This window comes from Drosophila subobscura, chromosome U (genome assembly GCF_008121235.1).
Source record: "Drosophila subobscura isolate 14011-0131.10 chromosome U, UCBerk_Dsub_1.0, whole genome shotgun sequence".
Taxonomy (NCBI): domain Eukaryota; kingdom Metazoa; phylum Arthropoda; class Insecta; order Diptera; family Drosophilidae; genus Drosophila; species Drosophila subobscura.
In genome coordinates this window covers 8,833,503-8,850,611 of record NC_048534.1, presented here as the reverse complement: position 1 = coordinate 8,850,611, position 17,109 = coordinate 8,833,503, and the positions used below count along the sequence as shown (strand labels likewise).

Below are 17,109 nucleotides of genomic sequence, written 5' to 3'. Positions count from 1 at the left end.
TTGGTTCGCAACAGTGTGCTGTTAAGCGCAGACTGTTACTTAACAGTACGCTGTTAATTGCCACTCAAATGTTTAAATTTGTTTTTTTTTCATTATTATTAAAGTTCATGCAAAAATACTGGCTATTTAAACATAATAAACTTGGCACCTAAACAGTTATCAGTCTAATATTGCATTGCAGCTGCAAAAGCCGTCCGCTTACAGCGCTTTGTCCGCCTTTTCCGACTTCTCCGTGTCCTTCTTCTGCTGGACAATGTCCCAGGCGCCTCCAATGCCTGCCGACTTCGAGCATAGATCCAAACTAATGAGGGCGCCCACCTCTGGAGTCGCTGCTCGGAGGCACGTGCCCTTGGCCATATTGTATACGGGACTGTTGGAGTTGCGGGTGTGGCGCCACTGCTGGTCCCCCAGCATCTCGTGGCATTTATTGATGACCACCTGGGCATCGCCCGAAGCCTCCAGGCAGAGCAGCTTGTCCAGAATGATCTCCGACTTCTCCGTCTCATACCACAGTTGGTTCGGCGTGCGTCGGCAGGGCTGCAGCTGCAGGGAGCTGCCCTTCTTCCAGAAACCCTTCACCTTGGGTGCCACCACGGACGCACAGAGTTCTGTCCCGGCCAGTCGCAGCAGGTAGGAGTCAATGTAGTTGCGTTTCCTCGAGTGCCATGGCTGGAAGACGGGTCCGGAGGCTGACTTCTTTGGCTCCTCGCCTGGTATGTGCAGTTCCGGATAGACGTTTCGAAGGTACCACTCAAAGTCTCGACACTGGAGGAGCTCCCGCAGTTTCAGCCTATCGCTTATGTCTCCATAATCGTAATCCTTTGGCACCTTCTCGTGCTTCACATAGAAGTCCTTGTACTTGTCCATCCAGACGTAGGCCAGTCGCAAGGAGTTCTTTAGCATGGTGTTGGCCCCATCTGGCGCAGTGTAGGGACGACGTTTCCGAAAGATGTGGCCCACACGGGAGCAGGGCACAATCTTGATGGCACCGCCACACTGCCACACGCGAAAGGAGATCTCTATGTTCTCGCCGCCCCATATATCCATGGCCATGTCGTACTCGCCAATGTCCTGAAAGTATAGCCGATTTACAGCAAACAATCCGCCAGCCATGGTGGGCGAGCGGAAAGGGCCACGGAAGTCCTCCGGCACCTTGAGCGTTCCCTCGGGCAGGTTCTCCCACCGGAAGTGCAAGCCCCAGTTGAAGCCTCCGCGCACCAGCGGACTGGGCGTGTACTCGAAGGTGTCTGCGTTGATCAGGTCGATGACTGGAACGGCCAGCGTGGCGTTCTCCGCCTTAATGAGGCGCAACAGCGGCTCCAGCCACTGACGGTTAACTTCGATATGCGAATCCAAGAAGACCAAGACATCTCCGACGGCCTCTCTGGCGCCAATCACACGCGAGCGGATCAGGCCCTCCCGCTTGTTGTTCTTCACGTACCTCAGGTTGTCGTACTTGAGTCGGGCACGGAGGTCGCCGTGTAGGTGGAACTCCAGCTCTGGCAGATCGCTATGGTCATCGACGAGGACAATCTCCTTAAGCAGATAGCTGGGCGTGCGCTCTAAGACGGTCTTAATGGACCGCATCAGGGTCATTTTGTGCTCGTTATAGAAGCACATAATGACAGAGGCTCGCGGCAGTTGCTCCGCCTCGCTGGTCTCGCTCCTGTCGCAGACCTTATGCCGCGTATCCGGAATCTCTCGATATAGCCCAATGTTGTTGGATACCAGGGCATTGAAGGCATGATGCTTATATCCAATGTCCCGGATGTACTTGTCCTGCTTGTTGCGCACCACTCCCAGGAGCTCCAATGGCTCGGAGGCATCCGCTGCGGCAGCTGTGGAGGAGTTGAAAGAGCTGGGAGTGCAGCCACTCGTGACCCTGGCCTGGTAGCTTAACTCGGCTCTGGGAGTGTTATTCGTTTTGTTGAACCTCCAGCCAGCCGTGTGTATGGAACTATTCAGGTTGTGGCTGTAGAGAAGGAGAGCCAGGATCCACACAGCGGCTATTAGCATTGTGCCCAAGGTGCAGGACTTGCAGAGTAGCCGTTTGATTTGCATCATAGGTCGAGATTCGTTTACGTAGCCCGTTTTGGACACTATTTCGTCATTGTGAATTTTGTGAATAAATTAATGCCAATTTGCATAGAAACATCGATAGAAGCGATGCTATTTTTAGATGCATCGATATTTTTGCAATCATATCGTCGGCGCTCAAGAAACGAATATTTATCTTTATCACATTCAAAGTCAGTCAATCAGTCTAGATTTCAAGGGAAGGCTGGTGCTATTATACTTGAAATAAAATAACTTAAAGTATTTTCATTGTTTCTAAAAATCATCGGACACATATGCACGTAATGTGCTGTAGAGCGCGCCTTTTAGGAGCCAACACAGTTTAAATTTGTTCGCTCGTTTCTTTGTCCGTTTAACGCACCTGCGTTCGAAAAAGCCGAAACTGCTGCACACTATGCTTATCTTATGTATATATGTACAAAATAACGTTGCTCCGGTTATTTGCTTGACGCAGCTCCAGTGTAAACAGACTTTTACATTCAGCCAGCATACTGTAGTGGCCATACAGACACATACCTATGTACATATGTATGTATGTATGTATGTTCGTTATTCTGATGCGCATGTTAACGCACTCCTGCTTTCATACTAAATTTGAGTTCAACAACCGATCATCAAGTATTTATGTTTTTCTCTCGCCATCAAAGCATGCCATGAGTTTTCCCATAATTAGGCAGTTAGCAAAGTCATACATTCAGACATATGTCATTTGGTTTTAAGCGTCAGGTGACAAGGTTCACAATTTTCATTTCACAAAGTACGGAACAATCTGAAAAGGAGAAATTTTTTCAATTTTTTCTGAGTAAACTTTGGTAAGCAATGAAGCCTCTTCCGCAAACAAATTTTTGACTTTTTTTCATTCTTTCAGATCATGCCTCCAGGGCTCGCAATAACGCGTCTCAACCGAGAGATGGCCGATATAATGGCAAATCCAACGGACGGGTTCCAGGTGGAGAACGTTGAGGATGATGCATTCCGTTGGCTGGCCACCATTCTTGGACCCACCGACACGCTCTATGAGGGAGGAGTGTTTAAATTAGAGTTGTTGTTTCCAAGCGACTACCCTTTTTCACCTCCTAAAGTACGATTTATAACTAAAATTTTCCACTGCAACATTTCACCTGATGGCCACATATGCCTGAATATCCTGGCTGACGAATGGTCGTCGATCCTGACAGTAGAAAAGGTTCTCCTTTCAATCATTTCGCTGTTGTCAGACCCCAATCCTCACGACCCCTTTTATATGGGGCCCGCTTTTGTGTACCTGCGTCACCGGCAGTTCCACGATGAAATTGTCCGGAGCTGGACTAAACGTTACGCCAAGCCTGCAGGCCCACCTGAATCTTCCTAATTCTGTACAAGTTTCACTTCGGAGTATGAGGTGACTCACACCAAAATAAAAACACTTCGTACATGCAGACAATAACGTACAACAGACACATCTACAGACAAATCTACAAATGTATCTACAACTCTACACATCAATACATTAATGAAAATTAATCTGAATGTATGTACATAGTGTTCAAATCCAGTTTATAACTGAATAGATTAGTTATACAGAATATCAAACTTTATGTAAGATTTTTGAATTATGCGAATAAGTAGATCATTAATGCAGTGGGCACATAAGGCCCAACTTGATAACTTTATTATTTAATGCTGATTAATTATAAAGTGTGCAGAATCAGTTACAATTGGTCTTCGTAGTAGAGCGATCGCAATAATGTGAAATAGCTCATTGATGTACTTAGAATCGCCGTAAAACTTTGCAGCGATAGAGTGGAAAATTTAAAGGCCGTTATTCTGACTGGTCTTTGACTGCAGAGAATCATAAATTGTAAGTCACTACGGAACTGCTGGCTCATGGCGGTGTATGAATACAAACTGCTGATGCTTGGATCCTCCCATTTACATCCATACAGGTGCCATGCTGTAGTTGTGGAATGTCTAATTAACGCATCTCCATTTTCACAAAGAACATATAACTGGGAAATCGCGGAGGATATGTATACAATAAATTTAACATAATCGCCAATGAACATGTTTTTTCCAGTGATTATTTGAAAGCCAACCATGCAAATTAAAAGCGATGAAATCATTAAGTTCACCAGCAGTATGGGATTAAAAAAGTCTTCCATAGACTTGGCGAATCTGATAATTTTGTTGTGCTGTTGAACAATTTTGTGCAGTCGCTGCAGCTGCAAATGTTGCTCGTTGGCGGTGATTTCAGATCTTTCTTTAGCCGCAGTCCACACATTGTCGACCCGTTCATGCAGCAATCGAAACTGTCCGCAGGTGTACGTAATGAAAAAACCAAAAAGGGAATCTTCGGCAAACAAAGTTGTCACCACACAAATTCCGGCATATGAAGTAAACATGTAGATGAGCACATAGCGCATCCAACTGCTGTACGCGTCGAAAGGGAATAGCATTTTATAGGGAAATGGCTTCTCAACTGCATCGACTCCTGTGCGAAAGAAAAGCTCCACCAACGGGAGGGCGCAGTACATGCAAATTAGACAAGAGAGCAGACCTGTCATGATGCTAAAGGTGAACATACGCTTATGGCACTCGGCGTTAATACTCGTGTGGGTGTTTTCTGGTATCCAGATATCGCGTGCAAATTGTTCAATTAATTTCCGAAATTTTCGCTGGTTGAGACGTAAGTGCAGCAATCGCACAAAGTTTAGGGCGCCCATGAATGTGGTGCAACAATTCTCCGTAGTCATAATAATATCCGAAAGGTGAGTCACCAAATATGCGGTTTGAAAGAAGATCGTTATGCCAACGGATGCTATGACGTACCAAGCCCAGGCGGTGTAAATGAAATAACTCGTTGAGTTGTTATTCTTCCTTGATGAGGGCCAAAATGGCCAAGACCCATTCATCTTCAGCCAGACACATTGAACAGGTAAACGAAAGTTGATATCTGCGTTTTGTTGTAAGTTAAACATGACTTCTTGCCTTGCCAGTGCCTTGTCACTGCAAAGAGCTGCCCGGTTTCACTTTTATATCTGATTAAATTTCCAGATGCACAGGACATTTTGAAAGAGAATTTTACATGCGTCAAGTATAGGCCTGCGGCGAATAATGAACCTCCTTAATATAAAATATTCATTTAAGACTTTTACCAGGGTAGCTAATTATATGGTTTCAGTGGGCATACGAAGCTTAAATGCTACAAGGTGCCACAAAACAGTAAACAAAACAGCAAAATTTGTCATATTTTTTCAAGCGATAATATGACAATTGGTGGTTCCATCCACGATACATACGCACATATTTTGTGGTTTGTATTGTGCCAATAAGTATTGATACTAGTACTACTAGCTTCCATTTAAAATTCAAGCACGAATTAAGACATTTCATTACCTCAAAGTCGCCTCGTGTTTTAACTGATTTAATACTCGCATTAAAAATGTTCATAAATAAGAAATCAAATTATGAAAAAAAAGAAACCTAGTGGTGCGATTAATCGCAAACAATGCCAGAAAAGATACACGAATATTCTCTAATTGTTTTGCTATGCCAATTCAAGATTTTAATTAATAACGAGAAAGGACATGTGAGACGCTTCTTACGCGTCATAACTTTTATACCCGGCACTCAGTACTACATCTGCAACTTAGCGGTTATTTGTCAAATTTTACATTTTTTCTTCATCTGTCATCTACATCAACAACACTGCTCACGCCAACACGCTCCTTTAGCTCGCCACCCTCCCCTAGAAACACACACTGCAGAGTCAGGGCAGAGTCGCGGCAGAGACAGCGGCAGAGACGTGTCAGGGGCAGAGGCCAATAAACTGAAGTATCTTTTGGGGGCTGCTTTTGTTCTCAAAAGTATAGCATACTTTCAGGCTGAAAAGTTCCCAATTACAAAATAGCGTAGGACAGCCATATCCTGCAGTCCTTGTGGTCCTTGATGGACTCAAGCGATACAGGAGACTCGTACCTTCGCCAGGAGGCATGCCATGTCCTGATCCGACAGGAAACAGCCAAGTTATAGCGTTGAAGGGGATTATATAGAAAAACAATATTCAAATGGAATTATCCTTAATGTCCTAGCACCCGAAGTGATCCGGGACATTTTCCCGATCCCGAGGAGGCGTGACATGTCCTTTTTCGACAGGAAACAGCTGAGCTATAGCCTTGTAGAGATTAAAAAGAAAAAACAACGTGAAAATGGCATATCCTTAATGTCCTTGCACCCGAACTGGTCGCAAAGGATCCAGGACATTGTGCCGATCACGAGGGGGCGTGGCACATCCTGGACAGACTACAAATAAAGGAGAAAACAACAAAACAAATCTCTCCTGTTATTTTTGTCAAATTTTGACAGTCACCTCTTTGCACAGTGGTGCCCACGCGATGAAGACGGTCCTTTCTGGAACTAAAATAACGTAGTTCGAGAATTGGCCGATCTGTGTTGGGACGCCACTGTGAACTTTTGAAATTGCTTCACTGAAATGGCCGAAAACTGGAAAATTTTCAGACCAAGTACCAGGCGAACTGAAGTCAGTAGAAGGTAACTGGTTTCCATGTTTTTTCACAGTGTCAAAAGCTGGATACTATTAAACCGCAATTCATTTTAGTTACTTGGCGACTGAAAAATGAATTGCGGTTTCATAGCATCCAGATTTTGACACAGTGAAAAAACATGGACTAAAAGATTCCAGATTCATAGCATCATAGACCATGATCTGATAGATATGGTCATTCCCTACGGAATGGCGTTTTTAGTTTTCTGTTATCTTCAAAATTGTAGATTTGGGAGGTTTTTGCCCTTTTGCGGTGGCGGAAGGGGGCGGGGCTCATTTTTTAAATACACTGGTTTCAGTGTGAGCATACAGCAGTCTGGTGCCAAAATTTAATGGCTCTAGCTCTTATAGTCTCTGAGAACTAGGCGACAAATTAGACGGACGGACGGACGGACGGACAGACGGACAGACAGACATGGCTCAATCGACTCGGCTATTGATGCTGATCAAGAATATATATACTTTATGGGGTCGGAAACGTTTCCTTCTGTGCGTTACATACAACCGTTATCCGCACAAATACAATATACCCTATTTACTCTTCGAGTACCGGGTATAATGAAAACTGTGAAGTTCTTGGTTTGGAGCTTTCACAGCCTCCAAGGCATTTTCCAATAAACGAATATAAACAAAAATTCACTGCATGTCTTTCTTTTGTCCGTCCCATTGTTTATTGTCCGCTTGGGGTTTTCTGTTAAAGGCTGTTAAAAAGGTAAATAGTGTAGAGCGCCGGGTTCAAAATCTCCGTGTTTCAGTTGCTAAATGATGAGGTATTTTGATTCCAATAATTAGAGCGCAGATACACTGTTATATAAAGTTAAGTTCATCTCAGCCTCATGTATAGAGCGAGTGCGGCTGGCTCTTTTGTTTCTCTACTACTTATGCACGGTCTACTCTCAATTTAAACACAAATTCATTAGAAACGGAGATTGCTCTTTTAGTCGCTGTTGAACGGAGCAAAATAAGTATTAGGATATGACATTGCTCATCCGGACCAACAACCTAGTTTTTGTCTCTTAATAAGCGCAAAATCCCTGCACAAAGTTATTTTATGCAACTTATTACGGGCTTAATTTTCCAATAAATTCTTATAACTCAAATTCATCAAGCGGCTGCAACGGACACAATTTTTAGCAGGACGCCCAATTGGTTGATATGATTCAGCTTTCATTTATGCGCTGCTTTTCACTCCCATTCAACATTTGAAGTAAAAATGAAAACGCGTTTATATGGGGGGCTTTATAAATACCAATTCTTTATTTCCTATTGCATTATGCCATTAATACGTCGTTAATATTCATATAACATTGTTCGTTTACTTATTACTTTGCACGCGTCTACAACAAATACTCAACAAAAAAGCGTTTATAAAGGAGATACAAAATTCATATATAATATATACAGAGATAGAGCCAACAAAACACAAGGTTTATAGATCGAAATGTACCTAAGGTGTGCACCAAACACTTCGGTGTATGGTATGCATAGAGCGATAAACCTTTCGAAATTTCATAGTCAAAACTTTGGTTCCTTCAACGATCCGTGAGAAATACTCGCGCTAACCAACAATTGTATCAATTTTCTAATAATTATGCTTACTCGATAATACAAATGTTAAATGTGTTCTTATTTACGGGGGAGAGGGAGGGCTTTTATATTTTGGTTTAGTTTTTTTGTTCACACGTCCAGGCATAATCGAATCGAATCAACTGGATACATTGGTTTCTTGCTTGCGTTTCGATAGATCGAAAATCATTATGATTACGAGTTGGGCTAAAAATTAAGATAGATTTGTATAGCTAGGAGTGTGTAAAGTTAAGGATTATCCATTTAGCACGAGCACTGATCCTTGGCATTTGCGGCCTCGCTACTCAGGGAGGTTCGTGACGGCTGCGAGGGACGGTGCTGCACCCCTGACTCGGACGCATTCAGATCGAGCCTTCCCTCCTGAATGTTCTGATAGATCTTGCGTGCGGTTTCGAGAAACGCTTCCTCCACATTTTGTCCACTGTTTCGAAGAAAGTTTATTACGAAAATTCACTTCATTTATTTCCTCTTTATACTTACGTCATTGCACTCGCTTCGAGAAACATGAGGCCATTCTCATCGGCAAACTCCTTGGCCTCCTCGTAGGTCACTTCACGAGTGCTCTCCAGGTCGGACTTGTTACCAATCAGAAAGATCACTGTGCTGGGGTTTGTGAGATTTCGCGTGTCGGTGAGCCAGCTGCTCAAGTGATTGTACGTCGAGCTATAAGAATTGCATAATGGTTAAGTTTGAGTCGGGATCTTCCTTGACATCTGCTTACCGTCTCGTTATGTCATAAACCATGAGAGCTCCGGCAGCTCCTCTGTAGTAAGAGCGTGTGACTGCGCGGAACCGCTCCTGGCCCGCTGTGTCCCAGATCTGTAGCTTGATTTTTTTGTCATCCACCTCGATGATGCGAGTTCCAAACTCCACGCCAATGGTGTGCGGGCAATTGGCCATGACTGGGGGACAAACGAACAGTTTAGTGGACGGCTCGTAATTTCACTGAAGCTCTACTCACATTTCTTTTCGGTAAACTGGTGCAGCAGGCAGGACTTGCCCACGCCCATGTCCCCGATGATGATGTATTTGAAGATGTAGTTATAGTTGTACGGAGCTGCCGTCATATTGGGACCTGCAAGAGTACACAGAAAATTAATCACGTCCAGAAATCTGCTTCTTCTTTGGCGGCATCCACACATTTTTCAATGAGACAGTCGATGCGTTCGTGCAGTTTGTTCGCAATGCCTCGCACTTTGCTCATCTTGACATTCATTGTGCTGACCCTCCAACCCAAGCAAGCAGCCAGTCAACGAAGAGGTTTGCTCTATATTTATGCAGCTAAATGCACGAGAACCACCACAAAAAGCTTATCAAGATATTGCCGCGCTACATCAATTTGTTCTGCAGCGTCGAGGTGGCTCCAACTTCACAACATCTTGCTCCCCGTTTTCTTATTTTTGTGAGCTGCCCCCGATATTTTTCTAGGCATGCCTGTGTTTGAACAGCCGACCAGGTTTCTTTGCTCACTTTGCCCGAACCCAACTGATGTTGCGACGGGCAAAACCCTCCAGGGGGCAGCACGCATGACACTTGACGTGAAGTTGCTGAAGTGTGAGCATCAACCCGCAGGGTCCGTACTTCCAAGGGGCGCAAGTGAATGGAGCATACACCATTGACTGAAATGAATCGAGACTCGTCTCAAGGTCGCGTGGCCAGCGTGTGAAGTGAGTTACTGGAAATATTATTGCATTATCTGTTCGATATGCGATGGCATTCATTCATTCCCTATCCGAGTATATTGCAAACCACAGCACAGCAATACTTGCGCATGTTGCTGTTTATCTGCCTATTTCTACATGCAACGCAAAACAACTTCTTATTCTTATATTAGAACATCGGCTCTCGATGACTGTTTAATTGCCTGTGAAACGGCACAGTAATAATCAATTTCATAGACTCCCTGGCACCCCGCGACATGAAATTTAGATTTGTCCGGGTCGCTGGTCTCGTGTCTTATCAGTCAACACACAAAAGGCCAGCCAGCCAATGGAGCGCTGGGTGGCTGCTGTCGGGCGGGGGCGGAAACGTTCGTGAAGGGAAGTCTAAAATGCGTAGAATGGATCAGTGCCAGTGCATCGTTATGAACACGAGAAGCACAAAGGCGCACCCAAAACAACAGCAAAAACGGCATTCGGGGGGTGTATACCATTACGGGCGACACGGGTAGCGCGGGGAAATGAGTACTCAGCAAAATACAGAAATAATAAGAGCGGAATAGAGATAGAGAGAGAGAGCGCTAATACACTTTTAGTACAGGGGAAAGTCTGATGGAAAACATCCAACCCACCACCCACCACACTTCGCCAAGATAGGTTTCCATTTTAAATAATTTAATCACAAGTACAGCGCTTATAATTGGCTTAGACGCGAGCATACCGCACTATTACTCACCGTTTTAGTACACCTTAGGGAGCGGATTGAATGTAGGGCGGATACGAAGTGCTGCGGGGGTGCGTGTGGTGTGCCTGTGTACCAGTGCGTCTGTGTGTGTGTATTGTTGTTTTCAAGCAAGCAGATTTTTTTTCCAGATATCTTCGAGTACAAACTGCAGCACAGCACTGCGCTATTGCATGCACTGATGTGATGGGCTAGGGCAAGGCCACCAAAAAGTTTATTGATTTAATTATTGTTAAAATTAATGCAAATCTGTGGACACTTTTCTTTTGGCTTTCTTGTTTTTTTTTTTGCATGCCCAGTGAGACCGCGGAGTTTTTGTAAGGTATAACGTCTGACCCTCAAAAATATACCGACATACACCTTAATTTTAAAATATACCGCAAATATACCGAAGACAAATACATTCCCCGTTTGTGAAATTCTGTATACCCTATAACCATTCATGAATGTTATAATTCCGATATCCAAGCGACTTTTATTAAATGTAACTTTATCTGTAGCACTCTCTTTAATTGGGTTTTGTAGGTAACAAGCCGAGCCAATGCATAAAAGTTCAGTATGCAAGGAATGCAATGTTTACGGAATAAGATGTGCATATGAATGTACATACATATGTTCGGATTGGTGGCCAACCGGCTTCAGCCTCAAGCAATTTATGTCTAACTGATAAATAAGTCTCTCAGAAATGTTTTCAAGTGGCTACTATTTTTATGAAAACATCTGTATATGAATATGTGCATGTACAATTATTTCGAGTGTATGGGCGATAAAACTCAGACGAATTCAACAATATTATGAACACACATACACACATACACACATGCATACATACATATGTATGTGGTTTGAGCAGAGAGTCGGGCATTCCCGGGTACATAACAGATAACGATATAACCTGGAGCGAAAGAGTTACCGAAAAACAGTCGAGACTCGAACGCCAAATAGTTAACTTTAGACTACGCGGACCGAGAGCTTCCAGAACAAAAAAAATAGATAAATATATAGCGATACAATGTTCAAGGAGGTAAATATTTGATGTGACCGGGGAAAACGGAAAGAGAATGGGCGGTACCTTATCTTATCGACGTGGAGAAGCGATTGCTGGACTTTCAATCCTTTTTTTTCGATTTTGTTTATTCAAATTACTTTGATTGTGTCCGATCGCTGTTGCAGATTATCATATTGGTGACGCTTTTGGTGGCCGTGGCCCTGGCAATGCATCCGGTAGAGGAAAACGAACGCCATCGTCAGCTGTCCCACCATGCGCAAACTGGTCATCATTTGAAGACAAATAAACACCATTCGCACGGTCAGGAGCACATCCGGCATGGCAAGCTTGCAGTTCCTGCACTCGGCCCTAAGCAGCACACCAAATCCGCGGCACACAAGAAGCACGGACAGAGCAAGGCAGCCAGGTTGGTGCAGGGCCACAAGAAGCATCAACACCTGCAGTCCCAGAGCAATAAGCGATCGAAGTCCCGCAAGCTGTCGCATGATGCCAAACCACACTCCCATAAGCGCCACACGGGGTCGCGTCGCCATTTTTAGCCAGGAAGTTCTGAGCAGTGTATTTATATGTATCCATAGGTAACAATAAAGTCAGCAGCGGCAGTGAAATTCACGAAAATGTGTTACATCTTCCAGTCGCTGAAAAATGTTTTGGGTTGGGCATGTGTGTGTCGTAAAATCATTGGCCAAGAAAAGAGGTTCAGGTTCGGGTCGCGGGTCGAAATTGTTTAATTACGCTTGGGATAGCTTGGCTGTCTGTTTATGTTTCTTCGGAAGCACTCAAACAGTCTCGTAATCCGGTTATTGCGAGCGAAGTGTAGTGAAAATAATAAAGCATATGTAAGAGTGTTTGCTTTTATTGCAGTTATGCCGGTGCTGTCTTAATTGTTTCTGGGGTCAAACACTCGTAGCATGGCATTAGGCGAAAATTTGCAGAAGTATTTTTAGGGAATTTCTCACAATTTCTTAGGTCACGATCATATCTGTCTCATCGGTCTTAGCCCCAGACGGGATACATTTGGGGACTATAGTAAGTTCTTCCATAGCTGCGATAACCGTGGTATCCTCCGTACTTGTATCCCCCTCCATATCCGCCGTATCCATTGTAGTAGCCAGGAAAAGGAACCGCATAGTAGCCATAGCCCATGGAATCGGCAGTGGAGAGATCACTTGCGGGCAATGGAGGTTTCCTCTGGAAATCATAATAAGTCGATATCCGTTGAATTGGTCAGCATTGTGTGATATAAACCTTGTCACTCACCTCCACGGGTCCGGCATAAATAGATGTTGCTAACACAGCCAGGACTGAAAGTACTGCAAAAACCTGAAATAAACGAGGATTGTTTTAACAAGTTCATTTTTTACACCTTTTCTCTGCACAATACTTTTGTCATTTTTAAAAATGTATTCCTGGCTGAGCACTGTTTAGAAGAAATTTTGTTTTTCAACTGTGGTGGCCACCAACAAGCAATCAATATTTATAGTGTTCAAAAATACAGTACCGGAGATCGATTTAACACATCTTCATTGATTGTGGAAGTCTGAAAAAGTCGTTATCCCAATCAGGGTCAGAAAGATACATATCTTGATCAGATTAATTTCATCAGCTACATGTGTTTTACACATATTTTCCGATGGGGCGGTGGAAAGTTTGCCTTGGTGAATTCGGTTAATACACTTATTTTATAACAATAAATAAATAAATCCTAGATTCTTTTTAAATTTAACTTATTATTTTTATGGCGCCTAAAATATTTATTAATCGATATTACTACTATCGCCAAACTGCAACACTATCGGAAACTTTTACCGTACGGTACATTACATTGGTACATCATTTAATTTCCTCGATTTTGAGCTTCTGTTTAATATTACTAGCTAGCCAGGACTTCTAGAATTAAACAGATTTTATCCTAATTGTATCATTTATACTTGTGTCTCACGCGCACACATACTCTTGCAGCAGCTGGCTGGGGTACGAATACCGTAGACTAGTGGTGGCCGATTTTAACAGAATGTAGCAAAGTACCCACCTCTGGTTTTGAATAATCCATCCATCGACTGGACTATCGTTTGTTTTTTGCAGCTCTAGCGGGGCGCACGTGTTGCGGACTTCTTCGTTTGTTTATGTTGCAATATTGTTTAATATATTGCAGCAAACATGTTCGTCAACGAAGTTAACGATGTGAAAATATACAACTTGAGCGCCGGCAAGTCGGTGCCCGATGTAAGTGAAACAATATCCTTGAATTTAGGCAGCCAAATAATAATTCTCCCTTTCAGTGGCTGACGGACCGGCGCAAGAAGTCGAAGTTGATGAAGAAGGTGGACTCGCGGAGGCAGATCGAGCTCATCCAAGACTTTGACATGCCAGGCGTGTGCACCAGCATTCGCATGAGTCCCGACCAGCAGTACATCCTAGCCACAGGAACGTACAAGCCGCGTGTCAAATGCTTTGAAGTCTCCAATCTCTCCATCAAATTTGAGCGCTGCTTTGACTCGGAGGTGACCACGTTCGAGGTCATTAGCGACGACTATTGTAAAATGGTGTTCCTGCAATGCGATCGCTATGTAGAGATTCACGCGGCCCACGGACGGCACTATAGGCTCAGGATTCCCCGCTTTGGGCGTGACATGAAGTATCACAAGCCCAGCTGTGATATGTACATTGTGGGAGTGGGCAAGGTAGGCATTGGGCAGAGTCGTTCCTTTTTCCATACTAATCGCTTCGTTTGCAGGACATTTATCGACTGAATCTAGAGCGTGGTCAGTTCCTACAGCCCTTTGAGACGGACGCCAGCTGTCTCAATGCCTGCGATGTGAATCCCGAGCATCATCTGCTTGTTGCTGGCACCAAAGAGGGCACGGTTGAGGCGTGGGATCCGCGAACAAAGCAACGATGCTCCACCCTGGATGTGGCCATGAAATTGCCCGGCGTCAAGGAGTTTCCCTCAGTCACAGCTCTTAAGTACCGCAGTGGCTTACATATGGCGGTGGGCACGGCGTCTGGCCATGTTCTTATCTACGATATACGCGCCAAGCAGCCGCTGCTAGTGAAGAATCACCTCAATCGACTGCCCATCAAGCGGCTGGCCTTTAACCCTGCTCAGAATGCTGTTTACAGCATGGACGAGGCGACGCTGAAGCTATGGGATGAGCAGACGGGCAAGCAGATCGCTTACGTGGAGTCAACCAGCTCGTTTAACGATTTCTGTACCATACCCGACACGGGCATGTTCTTCCTGGCCCAGGAAGATGTGAAAATGTTGACCTACTACGTGCCCGCAATGGGACCGGCTCCACGCTGGTGCTCATTCCTGGACAATCTCACCGAGGAGATCGAATCGGAGGTTCTGGAGAATGTCTACGATGACTATCAGTTTGTTACAGCCAAAGAGCTGGCAGAATTGGGCATGGAACATCTCGTTGGCACCAATCTGCTCAAGGGCTACATGCATGGGTGAGTCCAAAGCGGAGCTAAATGTTTGTTCAGGTTGGGATTTAAATTTATTCCTTTTTCAGCTACTTCATGGACGCTCGTTTGTACAACAAAGCAAAGGCTGTCGTGGAGCCCTTCGCGTTTGACCGCTTCCGCAAGGATAAGATCCGTCAGGAGATTGAAAGTGAGAGAAAGTCACGCCTGCAAATCGATTCAAAACTGCCAAAAGTCAACAAGGAGTTGGCTCTCAAGATTATGGACGAGCAGGCCAATCCCTCAAACAGTGCCAAGCAGCGCAATGTGCCCAATCTGCTGGAGGACTCACGTTTCAAGGCCATGTTTGAGAATTCCGACTTTGCGGTCAACAAGGAGGCCGAGGAGTATCGTCTTCTGGCTCCTGTTCTCAACCGCTTGGATAAGTCCAAGGCCAAGGAGTTGAAGCAGCGTGTGGAGGTGGCTCGAGTGGCGGAACTGCATGCAGAGGAGGCAGAGCCACGTGACGACAGCGACAATGACGAGGATCTGTTCGGTTTTGAAAAGAGCGACGGCGAAAAGGAAGTGGAGAGTGGTGACGAGGCCTCTTCGGATGACGATGACAGACGGGAATATGTCAAGGAAATGAAACAGGCCTACAAACAGGTCAAGCGACAACGCGAGGATGAAGACGAGGAAGAGGAGGCCATGGAAACAGCAGAAGCTGACGATCAGCTGCAGAGGGCTAATGACCAAGAAAGGCACTTGAAAAATGGCAATTACAATCATCCACCCACAAATGGTATTGGAAAACGATTTACCATGACCCCGCTGGATCAGCACCAAGGCAACAGCCTTATGCAGCAACGCATAAAGCAGGCCAGCCTGCAGGATCGAGTGCGCGTCATGTCCCAGCTGGAAGGTCAGGTGACCAATGTGGGTCGCTCCCTCGGCAATCGACAAATGACCTTCGAGGTGAACAAGCAAAAGAAGACACAGTACCATGCCAAGAAGCGCGAGGCGGAGCTGAAGAAGCATCGCGACGAGAGGAGAAGTATCGTCCGGCCCATCAAATCGTTGAGGCTAAAGAAGGTTAACTTTAAGTAGAAAGCTTCAACAAATTGCAATTCGTTTTGTAAATAAATTCATATTTTATTTTAAAAGTCCTCCACATCAAAGTCGAAAATTGGCAGAACATCTTGCAGTGGGCAAGGCTCAACTGGCTCTACGACCAAATCATAATCGTCCATGGACTCGAATTCGACTATCTGCAGCGGCTCCAACTCAAGGCGACCATCATAGAAATCTATGGCTGCGATGGAATCCAAATCGAAGTCGCTCTCGCTGCCATCATTCTCCCCATTCTTTCCTGGACTTATATTCGCTTGTGGTGCAGCTTCATCTTCTGCTTGGTTAGGTCTTAATCTAAACTCATCCTTTTATATTGGAAGAGCTACTTACGCAAAAATGTTTCGCCACCTTTGGGCATGTTTTCCACCAAACGCAGTAGAGCCTGGGTCACAGGACCCGTCTTGGGCTTGGGCATTTTGTCGAAATAATTACTGAAAAACAATTTGGAATTTACCAGTTCCAAGGTAGCTTCGGGCTGTCCAGTTTGTGTGGAAGCCGATAAAGCCGATTGTTCTGCACCCATTTTTTGCTTGGATAAATAATAACTTGCAGACGACAGGGAATGATAACTAGCATATGGACTACTAGATTGACGAAGCGTTCAAATACAAATATATTTCACAAATGTCAAGGACTGCTAGCTAATAATTTTCATGAATAAATTATACATTAGACTTAACAATATTATTTTTGAGAGTGAGAATTTTAGAGTTTTTAACATAATCCAAATGAGAATGCAATTCAGACAACACCCAGGTCAGCCAGATTTTAGTTGTATTATTCCAAAACAATACTACAAAAGTGTAGAGCCTTTCAGTGATCGCCAAGGAGCAGCTTTAAGTTCCATCTGGCTATCCGCTTTGTACTCGAATTACCTACTAAATGGGAAATAATTTAGTTTTTGGACTCGTAAACAGGGATCAGGTCCATTCAAGCTCTACAAACACATCCA

General features: G+C 44.5%; 7 protein-coding genes across 8 annotated transcripts; 2 read left to right on the top strand and 5 right to left on the bottom strand.

The window, feature by feature from the left end:
* Window positions 1-66: 66 nt before the first annotated feature.
* LOC117902041 (polypeptide N-acetylgalactosaminyltransferase 35A) lies at window positions 67-2,171 on the bottom strand. The gene has a single exon (XM_034813105.1). It carries the CDS (start codon window positions 2,062-2,064, stop codon window positions 199-201), a length of 1,866 nt encoding a protein of 621 aa, XP_034668996.1. The 5' UTR covers window positions 2,065-2,171; the 3' UTR covers window positions 67-198.
* Window positions 2,172-3,747: 1,576 nt separating this feature from the next.
* Window positions 3,748-5,033, bottom strand: LOC117902042 (odorant receptor 13a). Its single transcript, XM_034813106.1, has one exon. It carries the CDS (start codon window positions 5,031-5,033, stop codon window positions 3,768-3,770), a length of 1,266 nt encoding a protein of 421 aa, XP_034668997.1. The 3' UTR covers window positions 3,748-3,767.
* Window positions 5,034-7,849: 2,816 nt separating this feature from the next.
* Window positions 7,850-10,903, bottom strand: LOC117902043 (ras-related protein Rab-14). 2 transcript variants are annotated; one of them, XM_034813108.1, is made up of 5 exons: window positions 10,601-10,903; window positions 9,168-9,281; window positions 8,928-9,108; window positions 8,687-8,869; window positions 7,850-8,627 (listed from the first exon to the last, which is right to left on the bottom strand). In XM_034813108.1, exons 2-5 carry the CDS (start codon window positions 9,271-9,273, stop codon window positions 8,450-8,452), a joined length of 648 nt encoding a protein of 215 aa, XP_034668999.1. In that variant the 5' UTR covers window positions 9,274-9,281; window positions 10,601-10,903; the 3' UTR covers window positions 7,850-8,449. The 2 variants fall into 2 exon arrangements, with proteins under 2 accessions (XP_034668999.1, XP_034668998.1); XM_034813107.1 differs by lacking the exon at window positions 10,601-10,903 and adding an exon at window positions 9,347-9,633.
* A 611-nt stretch (window positions 10,904-11,514) lies between these two features.
* Window positions 11,515-12,227, top strand: LOC117902045 (histidine-rich glycoprotein). The gene is made up of 2 exons (XM_034813111.1): window positions 11,515-11,630; window positions 11,780-12,227. Exons 1-2 carry the CDS (start codon window positions 11,619-11,621, stop codon window positions 12,152-12,154), a joined length of 387 nt encoding a protein of 128 aa, XP_034669002.1. The 5' UTR covers window positions 11,515-11,618; the 3' UTR covers window positions 12,155-12,227.
* Window positions 12,228-12,451: 224 nt separating this feature from the next.
* Window positions 12,452-13,066, bottom strand: LOC117902046. The gene is made up of 3 exons (XM_034813112.1): window positions 13,000-13,066; window positions 12,876-12,938; window positions 12,452-12,806 (listed from the first exon to the last, which is right to left on the bottom strand). The coding sequence occupies exons 1-3, from the start codon at window positions 13,006-13,008 to the stop codon at window positions 12,612-12,614; spliced, it is 267 nt and encodes an 88-aa protein (XP_034669003.1). The 5' UTR covers window positions 13,009-13,066; the 3' UTR covers window positions 12,452-12,611.
* A 617-nt stretch (window positions 13,067-13,683) lies between these two features.
* On the top strand, window positions 13,684-16,189 carry LOC117902040 (nucleolar protein 10). Its single transcript, XM_034813104.1, has 4 exons — window positions 13,684-13,841; window positions 13,898-14,299; window positions 14,353-15,074; window positions 15,137-16,189. The coding sequence occupies exons 1-4, from the start codon at window positions 13,776-13,778 to the stop codon at window positions 16,131-16,133; spliced, it is 2,187 nt and encodes a 728-aa protein (XP_034668995.1). The 5' UTR covers window positions 13,684-13,775; the 3' UTR covers window positions 16,134-16,189.
* On the bottom strand, window positions 16,169-16,726 carry LOC117902044. The gene is made up of 2 exons (XM_034813109.1): window positions 16,488-16,726; window positions 16,169-16,431 (listed from the first exon to the last, which is right to left on the bottom strand). Exons 1-2 carry the CDS (start codon window positions 16,678-16,680, stop codon window positions 16,184-16,186), a joined length of 441 nt encoding a protein of 146 aa, XP_034669000.1. The 5' UTR covers window positions 16,681-16,726; the 3' UTR covers window positions 16,169-16,183.
* Window positions 16,727-17,109: the final 383 nt, after the last annotated feature.